General features: G+C 38.1%; 2 protein-coding genes across 3 annotated transcripts; one reads left to right on the forward strand and one right to left on the reverse strand.

The window, feature by feature from the left end:
- Nucleotides 1-4,271: 4,271 nt before the first annotated feature.
- On the forward strand, nt 4,272-9,879 carry LOC575819 (exosome complex component RRP40). Its single transcript, XM_003729896.3, has 4 exons — nt 4,272-4,506; nt 6,307-6,456; nt 7,915-8,066; nt 8,795-9,879. The coding sequence occupies exons 1-4, from the start codon at nt 4,303-4,305 to the stop codon at nt 9,024-9,026; spliced, it is 738 nt and encodes a 245-aa protein (XP_003729944.2). The 5' UTR covers nt 4,272-4,302; the 3' UTR covers nt 9,027-9,879.
- Nucleotides 9,880-12,593: 2,714 nt separating this feature from the next.
- LOC575751 (ERI1 exoribonuclease 3) lies at nt 12,594-19,630 on the reverse strand. Of its 2 annotated transcripts, none has more exons than XM_776128.5 (8): nt 19,516-19,630; nt 18,189-18,488; nt 16,844-16,957; nt 16,313-16,372; nt 15,463-15,554; nt 15,179-15,251; nt 14,353-14,449; nt 12,594-13,367 (listed from the first exon to the last, which is right to left on the reverse strand). In XM_776128.5, exons 2-8 carry the CDS (start codon nt 18,477-18,479, stop codon nt 13,288-13,290), a joined length of 807 nt encoding a protein of 268 aa, XP_781221.3. In that variant the 5' UTR covers nt 18,480-18,488; nt 19,516-19,630; the 3' UTR covers nt 12,594-13,287. The 2 variants fall into 2 exon arrangements, with proteins under 2 accessions (XP_781221.3, XP_030852157.1); XM_030996297.1 differs by lacking the exon at nt 19,516-19,630 and adding an exon at nt 19,293-19,467.
- Nucleotides 19,631-19,634: the final 4 nt, after the last annotated feature.

Below are 19,634 nucleotides of genomic sequence, written 5' to 3' on the forward strand. Positions count from 1 at the left end.
AAAGAATAAAAGAATAAAAAGATGCACAGCTAGCTTCAATAAGAAAAAAATGTTTTGCCAGTTTAAAAAAAAATTGTATGAACTCAACTAATTCCAGAAAATGTATGCACAATTCAACCACCATGATTTTCAATTTACATTCACATATAAGTTCTTATTGTCTTAATAATCACACAGTCTCATTGATTGTTTTGTTGAAGGCTAGCCACCAATACATATTTCTGTTGCGTTTATTGATGCAGTTTTTTCTTTGTTTTAAACTGATGGTCAAGACTTAAGGTTGATACTATAGAGAAATTCATGAATTCACTAATTTACTTTTCAGAAGATGCTTACAGGTAAATTGTTTCCTCAGAGATACTTTCTAATCCTTGTTCGGAGGCTGAAGGAACAATTTGCCTCAAGGTTTCTTGAAGGCCTTCAGAGTTAGACAAGGATCTCAGTGTGCCATTGCCTTTCACTATAGGAAAAGAAGAAAGAAATACCCAATTAAAGTGCAACATTTCAAAACTTCATTATAGTTATAGGCCTACATTTTGTTCATACATATATCTACACATCTATTCATGTAATAATGTTCAAATAAATAACTGATTGAATTGCTTAAATAATTTCATACAATTTGCCAAGTTATGTAGTTTTAACATATCTATTAAGATTTTAAAGTTTCTTCAGCCCCCAAAATGTATAGATCCATCTGAATGAGTACATCATTTGATCAGATTTCCTTCAAAATGAATGAATTATCCAATGTGATATCGGAAAGAGAAAATTTCCTTGACATACCTTGCAGCCAAGGTAATTTGTAACTGTAATCCTCATTGCTTCCAGCATGTTCATTAAGTCCAAGACTTGATGGCAGAGCCAGGAGAAAAACACTCAGGAAATTCTGATGTTCCTTTATTGCCTGCAAAATGAGAAGAAAAAACACAGATGATCATGACAAAACATTGCAATGGACTGGTGATTGGTCCCAATACTTACAGAGTATAGTCTAGTCTAGTATAGAAGTAGATTCTAAGTCTACATCTACTTAAGATCAAGATCTTCATCCACAGCCAATCTTTTTCTTTAATTAATGTCTGTTCAAATTACATAACAATTATTTGGTAAATTAGATAGAAGGGTCGTAACCATAATGTCATGACTTGGTAGAAAAAAGTCTAGACCTAAATTAGTAAATAAGTTAACCAAGTTTGCTATGCCCTATGGACGGTTATCTTGGCCTTATTTTTTTAGGCTTAGTTGTACTTGTACTAGGCCATTAGTTGTAACTTGTAGTTGTACATCTTTGTTTTATTGGATTTTAAAATTGCAGATCTAACAAGTTAGATCTAGTCTAGTCTACCATTGATTGTACGGGTGACTGTGTCTATGAGTATCATAACTCTCTAAACCTCTCTTTTCCTCCAACTCGTGAATGGCATAGCCATAGTCTAGACCAAAAGTATCAACACCGATCAACCGTGAGCTAATGCCTGTGGACTGTAGTAGGCTAATATGTTTTAATTCTCAGAGTCAGAGTCAGACTCCCGGGCCGATCAAATCTTATCATGACTCAGTCATGGACATGGCTATGGACAGTGGTCAGTGCAGTGACTGTTGAGTCACTGAGCTGAGTGAGTGATCATTTTAATAACAAAACAAAAAAATTCTATAAGAAATATCGTTAGTTTTCAACACTTTAGTTTAATTATACCATTTCTAGACCACTTACCTCGTAAGCGTAATCAAGTGCTAAATATCTTGGCATCTTTGATTGAAATAAAAAGACAAAACAAAAACTACCGTGTTTTTGATTCTCAGTCAGTCCATCAGTCTAGTCGTCGCCGATCGATCAGCTCCGATCCCGATCGCACGTACGCAAGGTATCGGTATCGCCTTTGGGTACCGCCCCTTTAATTGGCCAGAAAAGGGCGTTAACTCTGTGAAAATGAGATAACGCCATTTTAATTAATTCTGTTTGTGCGAATGCGATGGGTACAGCTAGCAATTAGAGGACATTTTTTTTTTTTTGCTGACGGTTAAAAAAAGATATTAATAAAAATTCTCACGAATTAGGCCAAAACAAAATTAGTGGTCTCACCCCCCCCCCCCCCCCCACCTATTCATCGGCTGACTGAGTCGGGGCAAAATATTTCCTGAAAAATTGGACAAAAAAGGTGCCTCCTACCCCCCCCCCCCCCCCCCCGCTTATTCACCGGTGGCTGAGTCGCAATTAATATTTTCTCACGGATTGGCCCCCCCCCCCCCTTTTTCCCGCTGGCTGGATCCGCCACTGTACGAGCCAGTACAAGGACTTCATACGAAAAAAAAAGAATTTCAGGAGAGAAAGAGAAATGATTTCTAAAATAAAATGACTCGTTGGTCTATGTGAACTTTAAGGAGAAAAACGGCCATTTTGAAGGATCTAAATCTTTCATAACCAGAGAACTTCAAGGGGCTCCGCCCTAGTGGACCCGCGACAAGGGCACGGCCCCTGGACCCCATCCGTACAGCGAGAAGTGGTTCCGAAGACGACACTCTGTTGTATAAAAATGTCCTAAGAATAGATTGTGTGTATTTATCGCTTAAGGCGTCTATTAAAGGCTCTGAATGGGTAACAAATAAATTGCTAAAGCTCTGCTCCCGCCCCCCCCCCCCAGGACCCCGGACAGGGCTTTAGGAGGCCCTTGGACAGTGGCGGATCCAGGGGGGGGCCGGGGGCCCGGCCCCTCCCTCCCTTGAGAAAAAAAAATCATGTAAAAACACGTGATTTTTACCTTTTTTTGGGGGGGGGGGGTTAGACCCCCTGGCGCTCGAGGGGGGGGGGTGCAAATGTTTAAATTTTCGAGGACCAAAAAAAAAATGTTCTCACTACCCCCCCCCCCCCCCCCCCGCCCAAGGGGGAGGTGTTTTTAAATCCCACCGAAAATTTCGCAACGAGTCAGCCAGCCGCTGAACAATGATAAGCGGGGGGGGGGGGGGGGGGGGGGGATATTTGGTTCAGTGAGGGGGGGGGGTAAGGTCACACCCCCCCCCATTCCCTGCGTACGCGCCTGGATACTATACATCATAACTCTATCTATTGGAGGCAAACGTCATTTCCCACGCATACTACAGGATTTATATCAGGACTGCAGGGGTGTCAGATTTCTTTCACCTTTCTTTCTTTCAAAATCATCAGAACATTTAGAGGACCTTCCTTGGGGGATATCTCTCCTTTTTCCTGATGAGAATGGACAAACCCCCATTGCTTCAAGGAGTGGCGTACACAAGATTTTTTCAAGGGGGGGGGGCTTAACATTTATAAATCGGGCCGAATAAGCGGGGACTCGGAGAGGGGGGGGGGGTAAGAAAAAAAGTTTCAAGGGGGAGGGTTCAATCCCCCCCCCCCCCCCCCCTGCGTACGCGCCTGGCTTCAAGTTTGCATTCCACAACTGCTGACGCCAAGTCCTGATTATAAAAGTTCTGGATACGACCCTCAATATATAATTATATTACGTCTGGCAGCGTCACAATAAAATGTATCTGTATAATTATAGTGACGTATGCAGGTAAAAGGGATACATAGTGAGCACTTCGACTTTGTTTTTACTCAACTCCCCCCCCCCCCCCCCCCCCCCCCCCCCGTTGAGCCAAAAAGAATTGCATATGATCTCCCTCGAAGCAGTTCCCCCAAAGTTTACAGCCCTGATAAAGAGGATAGTGAAAGATGGGGCTCGAGGACAAATCTAAAATATTGGCATTAATTTGTTTGTTAAAGAAAATAGATTTCAACATTAATTCAATGATGATAGTAATTGTAACAAGAAATATTACCCCTTTTCCAAGTGGCTTACTTGGACTGCACTTAACCCGTTAATGGCGTTATAATGATATCCTCCCCCACTCGCGATCGTCAATGTATTCTTCTTCTTCAAGTCTTCTCCTTCTCTTAATCCCAGCGTGGTAATGAATTAGATAAACGATACAGCGTTTAGGATGCGACGGGAATTAATCGCAGGTACAGTAATTATTATCATAATAATAATTTGTTTTATATAGGCCTATATATAGGCCTACCCGGAGATTAACTTATTCATGCAGCATGAGCATCAGAGCTGTGATCAAGTGAGGGCCATGCAATTATTATTGCCCCAGCAAGGGTCAGGTATCACTTTATACCTGGATGGAGAGTGGAAAATTAAGATTAACGTCTTTTCAAAGGACGTTAGTGCCATACTGGGATTCGAACCCTCAATCTTAGAATTGAGAGTAATACAGTAGTCGGAATGAACCACTAGAACGTTAGATGGCGGTGTGCACTTTTCAGAATTAAAAATGGCAGCCTCCATGGATGATTTCGAACCGCGTGTTGTGCTACCAGGGGATTCGTTGATGGGACACATTCCTGGGGAGCTTCATGGAAAAATGACCCTAGGACCAGGGCTAAGACAAGACGAAACTAAGATATTCTCAACAAAAGCAGGGATTCTGAAACGGAAGAACCCACACACATTCTGGATAGATTGCCACCAAAAGAGGGTAAATAGTGACACCCACATCAGTACGTGGGACTGTAATATAATTAAGCTAAACTCGATCGATAGAACTTGTGACACCCACATCAGTACGTGGGACTGTAATAATAATTAAGCTCAACTCGGCTTAATTGCAGAATACCCTACACCATATTGTTAGTCTTCATATATTAGCCATAGACCTCTAGATATAGCATGTGATTTTATTGTCTGCGATAACAGTGACAGGTATTGAAGATTGTAGATCTAGATCTATATAGTCTATTGGCAGTGTGTTTGTATTCATTTGGTGGATGAAAAGTGGAATTCAAGACGCCGTTTTGTACGTCATTGCAGCGCTGAATTTGGTGTGTTCGTTGCTAACTTGTGACAAATTTAGATGGCTTTCCTGATGATATTTCATGCAAAATATCTGTTAGGCCCTATATTGATAAGCACTGATTCTTGTCATTACCTTTGACTTGTTTCTTGTCTTATATCTATATGGTCATTTACTAGATGAATTACTTAAATTCTGAGCACTATTTCAGTAATGCAAAAAATCCAGCCTGCGTATAGTCCCACCCTTGTATAGTCCCACCTTAACCTTGTGCCCGATATAGTAGCTCTTACACCGCTTAGTCTGCTGTCAAAGACCCTAGTATTAGTGAAGTCTTGTTCTAAAAATTCAAAAGAAAATATAGTTTGGCCTTTTTCAATCAACAAGTGAAGTCTCGTTCTAAAAATACAAAAGAAAAAATAGTTTGGCCTTTTTCAATCAACAAGTGATGTCTCATTTCAAAAATACAATAGAAAAATAATAGTTTTGCTTGTATTACTTTAGTGGAATGTCTCGTGCTAAAAACACAAAAGAAAAGTAGTTTTGTGCTTAGACTAGACTAGATCTAGTATTGGTCGATGGCCGTTAATTGGCTTCTTTTTTAATATTTGTCATTATCTTCGTCGATGGTCTTTGGCTTTTTTAAACAAAGATGCCTTGATATTTTGGTTGATGGTCATTGGCTACTTTTATTCAATAGTATTTGGTCGATGCTCATTGGTCTCTATTTCTAATAATTTTCAGACTGTTGGTAGGACTGTTGGTCGGTGGTCGGACTATTCCAGTAGTATTTGGCCAATCGTTGGTAGTTGGCTTCTATTTCTAATATTTGTCAGACTGTTTGTTCTAATTCTGTGCCCCCGTAAAACCGTGGTAGGGTCTTCTGCAATTGTTCCCTAAACTCGATTGAACTTTACTATGGCTTTGGGCTTCAAGGATGATCCTTGATCTTGAATTGAATATTAATTAAAGTTTTATTTATTTAGTTCTAGGAAATGGGAAAGTCTGTTTTTGTAGCCTGGCTCTGTAGTGTACACGTGTGTGCATTGCCATTGCAAAATCATCTTAAATTAAAGCTGAACTAAGATTAAGAATAAGGGGGGGGGGGTGATGTGATTGTCCATGGGGGGTAATTGTCCTGATATGCTCATTACTATGCATCATAAATAGGTTTCATAAGTTCACAAAGTTAAACAAGTTTAGAGTAAATCTAAAAATGCACAGCTGGCAGGCCCACAGGCACAGGCACAGACACAGCATCTTGCCAAATACATTCCAAAGTCACACACGAGTAGCACTGGCAGAAACAATGTCAATGGAATAAGTATCAATAAATGTCACACTATAGCGATTTTACTAGTGGTACTGCTCCTAAAATAAAATGTATTACATGTGCATTTCTGAAAAGACTTGCAATTAACATTGTGTGTGTCCGTTTTATGCAACTATTGTTCAGAATTTATTAATCTTTTATTTCATTTACAGTATGTACCAGCCAAAGGAGACAAGGTTCTTGGGGTCGTAACCCAGAAAGCAGGAGATGTGTTCCGAGTAGACATAGGGGGTCAATCGCAGGCCATCCTATCTTACCTGGCCTTCGAAGGCGCAACAAAGAGGAACAGACCAAATGTTCAGGCAAGTACGATGGGGGAGCCCTTTGTCTTTTACAGGAAAAATATACACAGGGGCTCGGGTCGAATTAGCCCCTGAAATGCAAAAAAGAGCCCCCCAAAGTTTGCATAGAGTTGAATGCAAAACAAATTAAAGAGTGTTATTTTCATGCAAGCAAGCTTGAAAAGTAGCCCCCGAAATTGTTTAAATATTTTTTCCCCTGGTCTTTTACCATAATTAAGTTCTCAATCAAAATTTAGGAAGAACTATTTGTTTGTATTTTTACTAGAGTACTAACAAGTACTCTCATGTTATCCCTGACACACGAGAGTCGGCTTGCCAAAAATGTCAAAGAAATTCAAGCAAGAACATTGTTAATATATCACGAGGTAATATGACCATCTCATTTTGCAATTGCTTTTATATCTGAGAGTAATTTTTGAATAGTTCAGGAATGTTAAAATGGCAGGTGACTTTTTGTGGCTTGGAAAGTGGAAATGTATTAAATTTCCAAAATCAGGCATTTTTTCAATATTTCTTGTTTCATTTTGGCATAAAAACTTATATCTAGAGTAAAAATTCAAAGTTCATTTTTGTAGTGTATTTTGTTCTTTCTGAATCACACCTTAGCAGACAATGTTATTCCATCACATAATTGCTTTTTGTGTTTAATATGTGCAGTGATCCAACTTTAACAAAAATCACTGTATTTCTGAGAAATAAAGATCGACTCAACAGATAAAGGGCCTCCATCTACTCCTACTATTAACGAAATGTGGCTTTGTTTCTTCCACGATCAAAATCAAGGTTTCATTTATTTTTCCAATACCCTTAAAGGTACTATGTCCCTTTTGCACGCCAAAAAAATGTAAAGGTTAAAATTCCAATGGCATTTGAAAGATAATACTAATTTAGAACTCCCCTTAAAAAAATGGGGCTTGAAAATGTCTTTTAGTGGGAATATAATGACTATTACTTGTCAAATCGACTTAGGAGCTACAGAGCCAATAAGTAATAGTCTTGATTTTCAGACCATTGTACCGCATGGTTGTACGTTTAATGCTGTGCAATGATTCAATCAGTTTAATTTTGGCCATTACAAGAAGTTGGTTATTGATGTAGACAAATCCTTTACAGCTCATTTTATGTATGTTATTACCAAAGAAGAAGAAAAAGCCAGTCAGTCACTCAATACTGACAATAGTGTCTGACGGTTAAGTCTAGCAAGTAAACATGTTTCCTTGCATAATTTGAATATTACGACACTGCTAACCTTTAAACTTCACAGATAGGACATACATGACATATTCATAATTCCTGCAAAGTTCTACAGAATTTGAGGTTGGCTGCAAAAGGGACATAGTATCTTTTAAGACTTTGATATCTGCAATATTATGTTAGCAATGATAGCAAGATAAATCTCTTTTTCATATTGATATTAATAAAACCTGCGTTTTTGCTTTAATCGATCAAACAATACAGGTGGGAGATGTGGTGTATGCCAAGCTTCTCGTTGCCAATCGGGACATGGAACCGGAGCTTGTTTGTATCGATAGCAGCGGGAGATCACAGGGACTGGGTGTGGTAGGATCCGATGGCTTCATGTTCCGGTGTACTCTTGGGCTTGTGAGAAGGTAATTAAAGCATTGGATCCGAATACAGTGATACTCGTCTATAAAGGCTAAATGGAATAACAACTTCACACTATTTATGTTCATTTTTTTGATGATAATTAGATCAATTGATATAGCACAGCTACAATATAAATATACTCCACTAAGCTGTGATGAATACAGGACTCTTAACAGAACAACAACAAAATTATTCAAAAGCTCCTGAAAACAAGTGCGTTTTCAAAAAAAAATTGCTGTTGCTGATAGGTTGTCTTAGTAGGCTGCAAATTCTGCAACATGTTTTCCTTTTAGTAAGAGAATATATAGGTGACCGCTACAGCCGAGGGGTTTTGGTAGAGAACTGCATCACCCTTGAAAACTTTATAATATTGCTCAAATATGGAGTGTAAACGAGTTCACTGGTGTGGCTTACCTGCTATGTGGGTCAATTAAGAAAAGTGGGACAATAACAAAAAAACTTGAAAAAGTATCATTTTTGAATTTCCCAAGAAATCACTAGGACCTCGGCCTGATTCTATTGTATTTTATATGCCCTGACAAGCGATGACTTGAACAATATGGTTTTGTTGACAAATGCCTTGTGATCGTGCTCCTCAATGTAAAAGTGATCACATGTATTACTTGCAATATGTATGAACAATATTCTATTTTTGTGAGTTCTTCCTAATTTTAAATTCAGATGTAGTTGTCAAGATAAATTTAATTTTTCTCTGCTCTTCTCCTTACAGGCTCCTGCTCAAAGACTGTCCGATGCTGAAATTCCTTGGTGAGAAAATTTCGTACGAGATAGCCATAGGTATGAACGGAAGGATATGGGTCCGTGCCAAATCAATCCACACGACTATCGCTGTGGTGACTGCCCTCACAAACTGTGAGTTCATGTCGGAGGATGACATGAAGAAAATGTTACGGAAACTTGTGGCTGCTGGCTTTCATGACTCTCGTCCGAAGCCAAATTGACGAGATCTTGAGGATAGGTCAATGGAATTGCTGGCTTTTAAGAGAAAGCCAAGCACGAAATAGGAGGGAATGTCACTATGGAATATCACTCGTGACTTATGAATGACCTAGTTTATAACCAAAGTTGGTGAATGGACTCCCTAGCTGCAAAGCTGTTGAAAGCTAGAAGAGACGGATGAATGAACTCGCTGGCTTTTAAGAACAATAGAAGCATAATAACATATAAGCACTATGGAATACACTGTACCTCCTATGACAGTCTTTTCAAGAGAGGTTTTTGAGGTTTGTTGGTTATTTTGCAGAGTCTTGTAAAACTACAGTCAAAGCCATTGCCCTTTGGCAATAACATCCAATCTGCGATGATCCGAGGGACACGCATAGGGGTATTGGTCCAGGCAAGTTCATCAAGACCAACTGCTTATGGCAAAATGCTTTTGGCTACACAAGCATACAGCGAAAAAGTACTAACACGGCACAGAAGCCAATGAACTGACTAGCCAAATCCTTAAAGGGATAGTTGAGTTTTGTTGCAGAGGGCGCTACACGAAATAATTTTTGTGTGAGATAGTAACAAACTTTGAGTGTCAAATTTGAAAGAATATACAATTTACATGACAAAATCATCTGTTTGATCAAAATCGGTTCAGAGACGGGTGAAAAATCCATAAATATATTAAACCATTTCTAATATGTGCCCCACAAATATTTAGTAATTTTGAACCAGCCGTTGAAAAACAAGATAGCGCCTTGTACGTTCTATTCCAGCCAATGCCAATATTGTCTGTTTGTTGGCTTTTCGTGTTGGTTATAATACCCCTAACCAGCCGGCCCGTGTATTGTTATTATTGATTAATTAATGTATTAACGGTCACTATATTTTTTTGAAAGTGGAGCTGAATTGGTATGATCGATTCGTATTCAATCTAAATTCACACATTTTGGGGTCTAAAATTACCTTCATACATGTAGCAATTTTAGGTTCTAAAAGGGCACTAGAAATGTCATAACAGCAATAAACATGCTTTTTTTTAGACATTTGAGGTCTTAAACAAGAACTCAACTATCCCTTTAACTAGACATTTTTCTTGACCCGTAGGTTTACAAAAAAATAGTCGGGTGTGGATGAGTTTATTGAGCAGTTTGGTCAGAGGTTGGAATTAGACCGAAAATCATGGAGGTTCATCTCATGATGTACTTCCAAAGTAATGTTTTTGTTGTCATGGTAGCAGTGTTTATCTAAGTGTGTAAATAAAACAGACATAATACAATTTTGAATAAAGTTGCCTTAATTGTTTTCTTTATGATTGATGTACCACCGAACACGCTTGCCTACTTGAAGATAAAGTTCGATTTTGGTAATGCGATTTCATTGCGAAAGAAACAGTGTGGAAGTGATTGGAAAAGGCAGATCGTGTAAAAGACAAATAAGTGTGTGTGTCTGGCATTATCTTAAAGTGTACCAATAACCCTCCCCCCCCCCCCCCCCAACAAAAAAGTTGTTCTATGAGGGAAGGGTTACATGCAGCAAGGTTATATATTAAAAATATAAGGGTAAGTATTAATTTTAAGAAGAGATATTGCAAGTTTAAATACAATCTCAATTAACTTAAAGGTGACTTTTGAGTAGAATAATCAGCACACCTGCAGGTGCTCGCATGGAATAGGGCATACCGTACTCCTTATTTGTTTGGTCATACATGTAGAATGCCCGGTAAAGGTTCTGGTGTTGATTTCAGATGTATACAAATTATTTTTACTTAAGTGATTGGTACACTTTAAGTATGCATGGTGTACAAGAAAAATATATCCCCCCGTCACACACACACAGAGTTTATAATTCAACCAACTACTGTACATCGAAATAAACAATCAACAAAACATGTTCTGCATTGTCAATAAATTTTTATTCTATCTTTTTCAAACTTCAAATTATTTTCTTTCTCGTTATCATAGGAAAATATATTCATGCCATTCCACTATTAAAGGCATAACAATTTGCACCTTAATTTTGTGCAATCATGGAAATTGGCCATACTCATAAAATGACATACATGAACATGAGCAAAGGTGTTTGGTCAATTCATGTTTCATAATGGTGTACAGAGTATTATGAATAATGACCATAACATTACATGATAAGTATCATTTTACTCGATACTTGATTTGATCTAATGCTCCAATGAGGCTAACTACTAAATTAAATTAAAACAAAAACAATCTTAAATGTTGTAAGTTCTAACTTGTGGGGCAAAATGGCTTGAAATCATGAAAACGCAATTTTAAGAGAGAAATAAAATATTGCAGTTTCTGTACAAATATGATTAAACCTGTCTTAGTGGCCACCTCTCTTATTTTCTTTAAAGACCACCTGTCTATACAGTGTGGGTCAAAAAAAAGTTTACACCTAGAAAATTGCTAATTATTTAAAAAACTGTCTATGAACAGTAAATTATTATACATCTTATGAAAGAGTGTTTCATCCCGAATCATTTGGTATCATTTTTCGGTGGTATGTGTTCACGCTTGGATGAACAGCAGGCATTGTTTGCGTGAGTGCAAAATTCGACCTGCGCCAAAGTTGCTTATGTGATGTTTGAATAAAACAATTGGGATTTGGGTATTAATTCGGTTTTTGCGATCCAAATAACGTCCCTAACAAAATTAATCATGCCACACATATCAAATATCGAATATCAAATATCAAAGCAAAAAGCATGTGCAATGCATTTCATTGATACATTCAATTCATTCTCTCACTCCGCTAATCCCAACATAATACATACTGTATGCATCACTTTGGCGCAAGTCAGTTTTTGCACCCTCGCAAACAATGCCTCCTGTTTATCCAAGCGTGAACACATACCACACAAAAGTGATACCAAATGATTTGGGATAAAACACTCTTTCATAAAATGTATAATAATTTACTGTTTATAGATGATTTTTAAAATAATTAGCAATTTTCTAGGTGTAAACTTTTTTTGACTCACACGGTAGTGGCCATGTATGTTGTCGCCCTCAAGAAAGAAATGTGTATTAAAGAACCTGTCCAGAAAAACCTTAATAGACAGGTTTGACTGTATATTATACAGTACATGTTTAACTTTGCATCAGTCTTCATTCAGAAAGAGAATATAAACAAGTCCATAATTCATCTTCCAATATCGCAATTACACGTAAATGAAGTGTCTGCTTCAAAATGGACACTGACGGATGGTTTAAACCATCACAATCATCATCTGAGCCACTGATTTACCATTGGCCGCCAACAAAGGGATGAAAAAACAAAAAACATAGGCAAACTAAAAAGATTTGTCCTTTATTTTTTTCATTAAAGGTCACCCAAAAAGATAAGTTCTTTGTTTTTGAAAAAATAATGAATATTAAACTTATTTTGTTCTTGCTTTCCCTGTGTTTTTACCTTTTTACTGTTACCATTTCCTTCTAGACCAGCCGTTGGGGACTGACAGTCTAAACTACATCCTGCTTGCATATCTAGGAGATATTCATATTTCAAATTTCCCACAAGAATGAACAAATTCAGCAATGCAAACTTTCCAAATTTAAGCAAAAAGGTTTGAAAATAGATCAAAATTAAGGAGAAAACACTTTTACTCCACAAGTTTCAAAGCAGCAAAGAAGTATGGACAGTGTGTGCCGTTTCAGTTTCAATTAACTTACATGTAATCCTGGTAATCAAGTACATAGTCATGGATGAAATTCCAGGTCAATCTGTAGCACCAATTGCTGTTTCGAGGAAGCTTTTACCCAAATCATCCACATTGCAACATTATTTCATTTCACAGAGTTTCGCATGGAGAGCTCTCATTGATTACACACTTGTTTCATTGATAACCATGATTTGAACACTCTTCTAAACATCTTTACTCTGCAGGAAGGTATTAATGGTGGCTGTTCGTATAGTGCTCACATCGGCCATGCTGTGAAATTTTCGGCGCCTCAACATCATTAACTTGTTCATAGCCAAGTTATTATCAGTGTAACACCCCTAGCACATCACGTACCCATTTAAACATGGATTAATATCTAGCCGATTAACGTTGTTGCTGGGCTAGGTCTCAAACCCCCAACCTTTTGAATGAAAATCAACTGAATGAACGGCTATACCCCAACAATTCCACTTCCACGTTGCCCATGTTACTCCATGATTTTTAGATGCTTAAGTGCCTCCAGAACGACACACTGAAAGTCACCTTCAATGACCTCAAGGTCAACCATAGGTCATTATCAAGGTCATCTGTCACCTGCTCCCTGTTTGCTTGAACTTGTACCTCTTTAGAGCCAAGGCTTGTAGAATATTGGCGATGTTGCGGCAATCATCTGCAAAGGTAGTGCAAAACAAAAGATTCAAATTGTAGGATAATGTTACAGAGACTTGTGAATGAACTTGCTGGCTTCTAAGTACATTGCCCGTACCAGTTTAGAAATCCACTTGGAATATCACTTGAGACTCTCGTTTGAAGCCAATTGATGAGTCCTTGAAGATAATGTTACAAGTAGGTGGATGGACTTGCTTTTAACTTATTTCCTGCCAACTAATTCTAGATATGCAGCACAACCAATTTTAACATGCATAAAAATCTCACTGTACGTGTCATTAAAGTAGGCACATGTACTGACTAAGAGATATCCTATCCTACGTCTACAAAATTATTTAAAAAACAAGCATTATTGGGGTGGGGACAGTTTGCTGCCAAATATTGATTATATCAATGGGGAATGGGTTATTGTCAGAGAATGCCCCAGTGTGAAATGATAACTATTTGGAATGTGAACCAAGTATATTTGTGCCTACTAAAGGTCGTACATAGGCATTGATTTTAATGTATGTACAACTACAATGTACAATAAGGTGCAGATTACTTCTGATAAATGCAATGGTCTACCTGTGCTTCCCATCCCCTTGCCTTCTTTATTTCTTTTTTTCTTCCTTTCTTTCTCCTCCTAAAATGTAACAGTCTGAAGTTAAGACTAGCATTGTAGACGTAAACATCTTATGCACCAGCCATGTGCGTAAACAAGTGACTTTGTAACATGGCCTGCTGAGTGAGAGCTAATAAAAGTGTCTCTTGAAACTTCATGGAATAGTGTTTACTTTTATCTTTGTGTATTAATTTGATGATAAATACATAACATCTCCCTTTCTTTCTTTCTTTCTCTTTCTCTTTCTCTCTCTCTCTCTCTCTCTCTCTCTCTCTCTCTCACCTCTCTCACCTCTCTCTCTCTCTCTCCTCTCTCTCTCTCTCTCTCTCTCTCTCTCTCACACACACCCTCTCTTTCTCTCTCTCCTGCTGATCAATCTTACCGATGCCACTATGATGTCTGCCTACATGTGGAATGTTCAGTCTCTCTAACATCTGCATCATCCCTTTGGGGTAGTGACTGGTTACAGTAGCAAATGCCTGTCACAGAAAAGGTACATATCAACAATTACATTTTCACTTGACAGAGCTGACAAAGAGGATGCAGAACAAGGAAGTGTTTCACAAAGACTAAGATCGACTTTAAGTTGGACTTTACTATGGCAGGCCGTTCATGCCACTGTTTTCTCTCACCATTTACTGGCATTGGGTCTCTCAAAGAACAAACAAATCATGGTCACAAATCTACAGAATTTATATTTTGGGATATTTCATTATAGAAGGAAAAAATATTATCTTAAGATCAGGATGGTGAGAGCAAACAGTGGCACGAACGGCCTGCCATATTTAACTCAAACTTAAAATCGAGGATCAGTCAAATTTATATGAACAAAGCAACGACACTAGTTAGAAATTACATTTACACAAAATCATGTGTCTTATTTTTGCAGATTTTTGCATCCTTTGATCTTTATCACTCATGCCTTTCATTTTGCACGATCAAGTTGCTAAAAGTTATTAAAAAACAAACTCCCTGACTAAAGCCACTAGGCTAACAGAAGACAGGAAGGTGTGGCAAGCCATAGTGAAACAGAAGCCATCATACATCCCAGTGATGGTGTGGACAGCTTAAGTCAAGTAAGTCAATTAAAAAACAAAAAACAAAAAAATTGTACACCATGTATAAAGTAATCAGGTACTTAACACCACAGATATGAAAATATGACTAGATCCATACCAACAGGTATTTATTTTGAAGCAAATGCTTACCTTCTTGATGTTGAGCCATCTCCTGAAGTACGAGTGATATGGAAGCTCAAAATGGGCACATTGGCTTGGAAACCTGCAAGTTTACAAATAGGTTAAAGATAAACTTGAGTTCTGGTAAAAAAAGAAAATATATTCTCACAGAATCGGACACAAAACTTACACTGAATGTTCAAGATTACAAAAAAATGTCATTTGCCAAACAATTTTGGTAGAAAATGTATACTGGCTGAGTAATGAGCATAGAAAGATAAGGAAATCAAAGTAATATCTCCTGCTGTACTCACATGGTTTTAAGATCCCAATCTCCACAGGTGACAAAGATGAATTTAACTTCCGGGTCAACAAGCCCCTCCTTCTCCATCCATACATGAAATAACTATCGGTATTAGAAATAAAGACAAAAACAAAACAAAATTTACACCTTGTTAATCAGTAATATACACTTCACAGTACTCTTAATAAAAACAGCTTGAATAATCTGTATGGTATTTTAAAACCTAGCTTCTAAATAATCTTAAAACAGGGAGTTTTTCTCTTGTTTTATAAGGATTTGTGCACTTTCTTGCCAGGGCTATTGTCATACCATAATGGATGGGGGAAGGGGGTGTTGTCTGACCAATCAACCTACAAGGTAGCTGAACATTTTCAAATTTGCTGACAAGGAAAATAATCAATGTTTGATTTTGACATTTGCTGCAAGTTGTTCACATTTTCTCCTATCTTCTACAAGCTAAACAATCATATCATTACTTCTTAAGATTTGTTGACAACCTATGAAATTGTCAAATTTGCCATCAGAACAATTCTCATTGAGAAGGGTATCACATTCTCCACCCCGTCTATACCTCCCCTGCTCCCATTATACCTCTGCTGATGTGTTTAGCCTAAATAAGCCACAATCTAGACTCAATCCAACAGATTTTCATTGAGAGGAACCAGGGAACACCAAAAGCTTTATAGAACCAGAATAAATAGTTTTTCATATTTAAGGCTCTTTCGAGATGAATTCAACAAGCCAAGTCTTATAACACCATAACATATATAGAGTAAGATGTATTGAACCTTTATAGCATATGCTTATAAATGTGTCTCAGAACTTAGTAATTAGGTGATGTACCGTATTTCGTACTTTACCTTCAAAGTATCGGCAAATGTCGGTTGACCTTTGACCATGTCAGGGGTTATTCCTGTTAGCTGGTGGGAGATAAATGAAACACAATCTAATTTCAGCAACTTAAAGCCTCACTGCACTAATTATAGCTACTTGTGCCCTCTATATAGCAAACAATGCCTAAGCGGTGACTGTTGGTCCCCCATTATCCTCTTTTTCTTATGTTAATTGAGAGCTGATTTGATAATTTAACAACCTGTCAGTGACCATGCAAGGAGGTCTAATCCCTGTTGGTCAAACTAGTGCAGATGGGCTTTAAGGGTAATGTACACTATATCGAAGTCTATGCTTAGAAATTTAGATATGAAATCCGAAATAATAATATCTTTTCATTAGTACAACTTCATGCACAATCCAACAAAGGTGATTTGAAAGTAGACAACAAAACTGGCAATTTTTGCAAATGTGACTCTTGCCAATCAGAACAGCGACTTTCACTTTCAAAACCGATGCTACAACTTTGTTTGCATCTTAGAAGTAAGTTTCATGCTTACCCTAGTGCAGAATTCCCCAACGCCATGAACCTGAGGCTCTACATACTGATGAAATGTTGCTTCTGTCTCAAAGGTTTTACCACTCACTTTCAGAACTGGAAACTCAATCACTTCCTATTCATTTGGCAAAATCAGCAAAGATGAAATAAAGTCATTAATTCGCTAAAAAGTCATTTTGTAGTGTAAAAGTAAGTCAATTCTAAGGAATGATTCATCTTTTTTGTCTGTAGAAAATATGACATATCCTCAAGGTTATTCAAAACCATTATTACATTTCTACAGCTACACTGTAATGACAAGCTGTAATGTTTTAAAATTGCTTTCTGCCATAGTCTTCTTTTTTTTAGGGGAGGGGAGGGGGTAGGGGTTCAGTAGAAAATCTAACATACAACACAAAGAGGCATCTAGCCACTGGCCCACTGACACGACTTGAAAATATTTCAACTTATTGCTGACTGTATTAAGCAAGGGAAATTCGAAAATTCAGTACTGAGACAAAAAGATTACTGATTTGGAAGTTGAAACCATCCCCATGCAATATAGATACAGTGGAACCTCATAATAGAAGCTCTGATATAATGAAGTATATATTATAACAAGGTGATTTTGCTGGTCCCAGCTCTTTATATTCTTTTGTTTTGTTAACCATAACAAGATTCCTGTTAAACCATGGCAATTTCCATGGTCATAAGGACCTTGTTTCAACGAGGTTCCACTTTACCAAGTTCATGGAGAATAACACTTACAGCTTGAGCATGAATAGCAATAGAAAATCATGAATAGCAACAGATTGTGAATGGCCCAAATTCACAAAGGAGGTTTGTAGACAAACCTTGGTTTATGTGCATCATATGACGCATTGAGACGCATCATGTGACGCACATAAACCTAGGTTTGTCGACAAACCTCCTTTGTGAATTCGGGCCATTAAGTTCAGCTGACTGACTAAAATGCAATACCGTAATTAACAGTAATCCGTGTGTTGACTCACCAATCGGAAACTAAAACAACACTCAAATTTGTCTGTCATCTTGGTTTGAAAGTAATCTTTCTGATAGATCTCAATATATAGTTTATAATAATAATTCCTCCAATTTTTCTTCTATTACACAGCGTTCCACAAGGTTCTATCCTAGGTCCTCTACTATTTTTTTTCATTTACATTAATGATCTTACACATTCAGCTGCACCTCGCAGTTAAATGAAAGGCCTTCCCGCGTGGGTTTTTTTAACACGTACATGGTTTGCTGACGACAGAGTCGCCACCAAAAAAAATAATTTTACGGCGAAAAATAGGGGTGCGGTTAATACATGAGGGCGGTTTATACACCGTTAATTACGGTACCTGCGGTTCTATCCTTTCATTGTCCAAGCAAGTTGCTTCAAAATCCAGGACCAGGAAGTAGTCAAAGTCCTGGGGGACGATGAGAGAGCCATTGCCGCTGGATGATGCCATTCTCCTAGAAGTCCACAGCTTCTGCTTTGATGAAGGAGGAAAGGACCTTGCTAGCAGCCTCGGAGTTGTTGAGGATGAACGGAACCGGGGGGATGCTGTCTTCCTAAGATGCCCCTCTTTCCGAAAGGTGTACTTGATCAGAGTTGGCTTGAGGAGACAAATCCTTGGAGAGTGGAACATTTGATTCTCCTGGAAGTAGAGAGAAGTGTGTGTGAGAAAGAGAGAGAGAGAGAAAGAGAGAGAGAGAGAGAAGGGGGAGTGGGCGAGAGGGAAAGACAGAGACAGAGTCGAGAAAGAGAGAGGAGTGGGGAGGGGATAGAGTGAGGGTAATGGCCATGAATTTAAAAGGAGAGATAGAGACAGACATGCAGAAAGAGAAAAAAAAAAAAAACTTCATATTTAAAGATATTAAAGTTGAGTTCTGGTCCGGTCAGGTGATTCCATTGTGAAAGAAACGGTGTGAAATCGATCAGAAAAAGTTTATCATGATGCACAGGTAGCATATAATTATTGGTGTGTATACTGCAACAAGTGCAAGGTTCTGGAGTCAACAAAACGATAAAAACTTTGGAAGAAAACTGTAAGTGTTATTGCGCATGAAGGAAGATGACGTCATCCGTTGACAGTTACACCACTAACAGTCACTAGACTTGATAACAGTTAAAAATCATGCTGCAAGAATTTCAACACGGAGTTCAATTTCGACAAAGAAAACCTGGAAAGAAAAAATTAAACGCATCATACAGTCAATTTATCTGGTAAGTGGAACCGATGTATAGACTATTAGCCTAGGTCTAATTTTCTAGAATAAATGCATCGGATATGAATCCGCTAAAAATGTAAAAGAATACCATGAATACTAAAAATAAAATGACTTTTTTTAAGTCCAAAGTTTGGCCAGAATTTGGTGGCTCGATCTTGATCGAGCAACCAAAGTTTGCACAGCAGACCCTACGGTCGGCTTCTGTCTCTAAAGAGAGGAGCCGATCCTACCTAAATAAGAGGCATAACGAACGAAAGAGACGGAAAATTCGGTCTAGGTCGAGCTAGACTCGAGCCCGAAGGCCGAGCGAGTCGAGGACGTGGCAGAACTGTACACTTTTATCTAGACCCTAGGCCTACACACAAATTAATATAAGTGGGACTACGCTAACAATTTACTTCGCAATGGGTGTGCTAAATTAAACCATAAAAGATCCCCTGCTTTGATACTTACTGAATCTCTGTTAAAGGAATTATCAAGGTTAGGTATCAATAGTAATATGTAAACTAGGCTTGTCTGGCTTTTGCAGTTTGACCATGATTTTCGTCGTCCTTAGCTAGATTAGCGGCGAA

This window comes from Strongylocentrotus purpuratus, unplaced genomic scaffold (genome assembly GCF_000002235.5).
Source record: "Strongylocentrotus purpuratus isolate Spur 01 unplaced genomic scaffold, Spur_5.0 spur5_scaffold_3, whole genome shotgun sequence".
Lineage (NCBI taxonomy): Eukaryota > Metazoa > Echinodermata > Echinoidea > Camarodonta > Strongylocentrotidae > Strongylocentrotus > Strongylocentrotus purpuratus.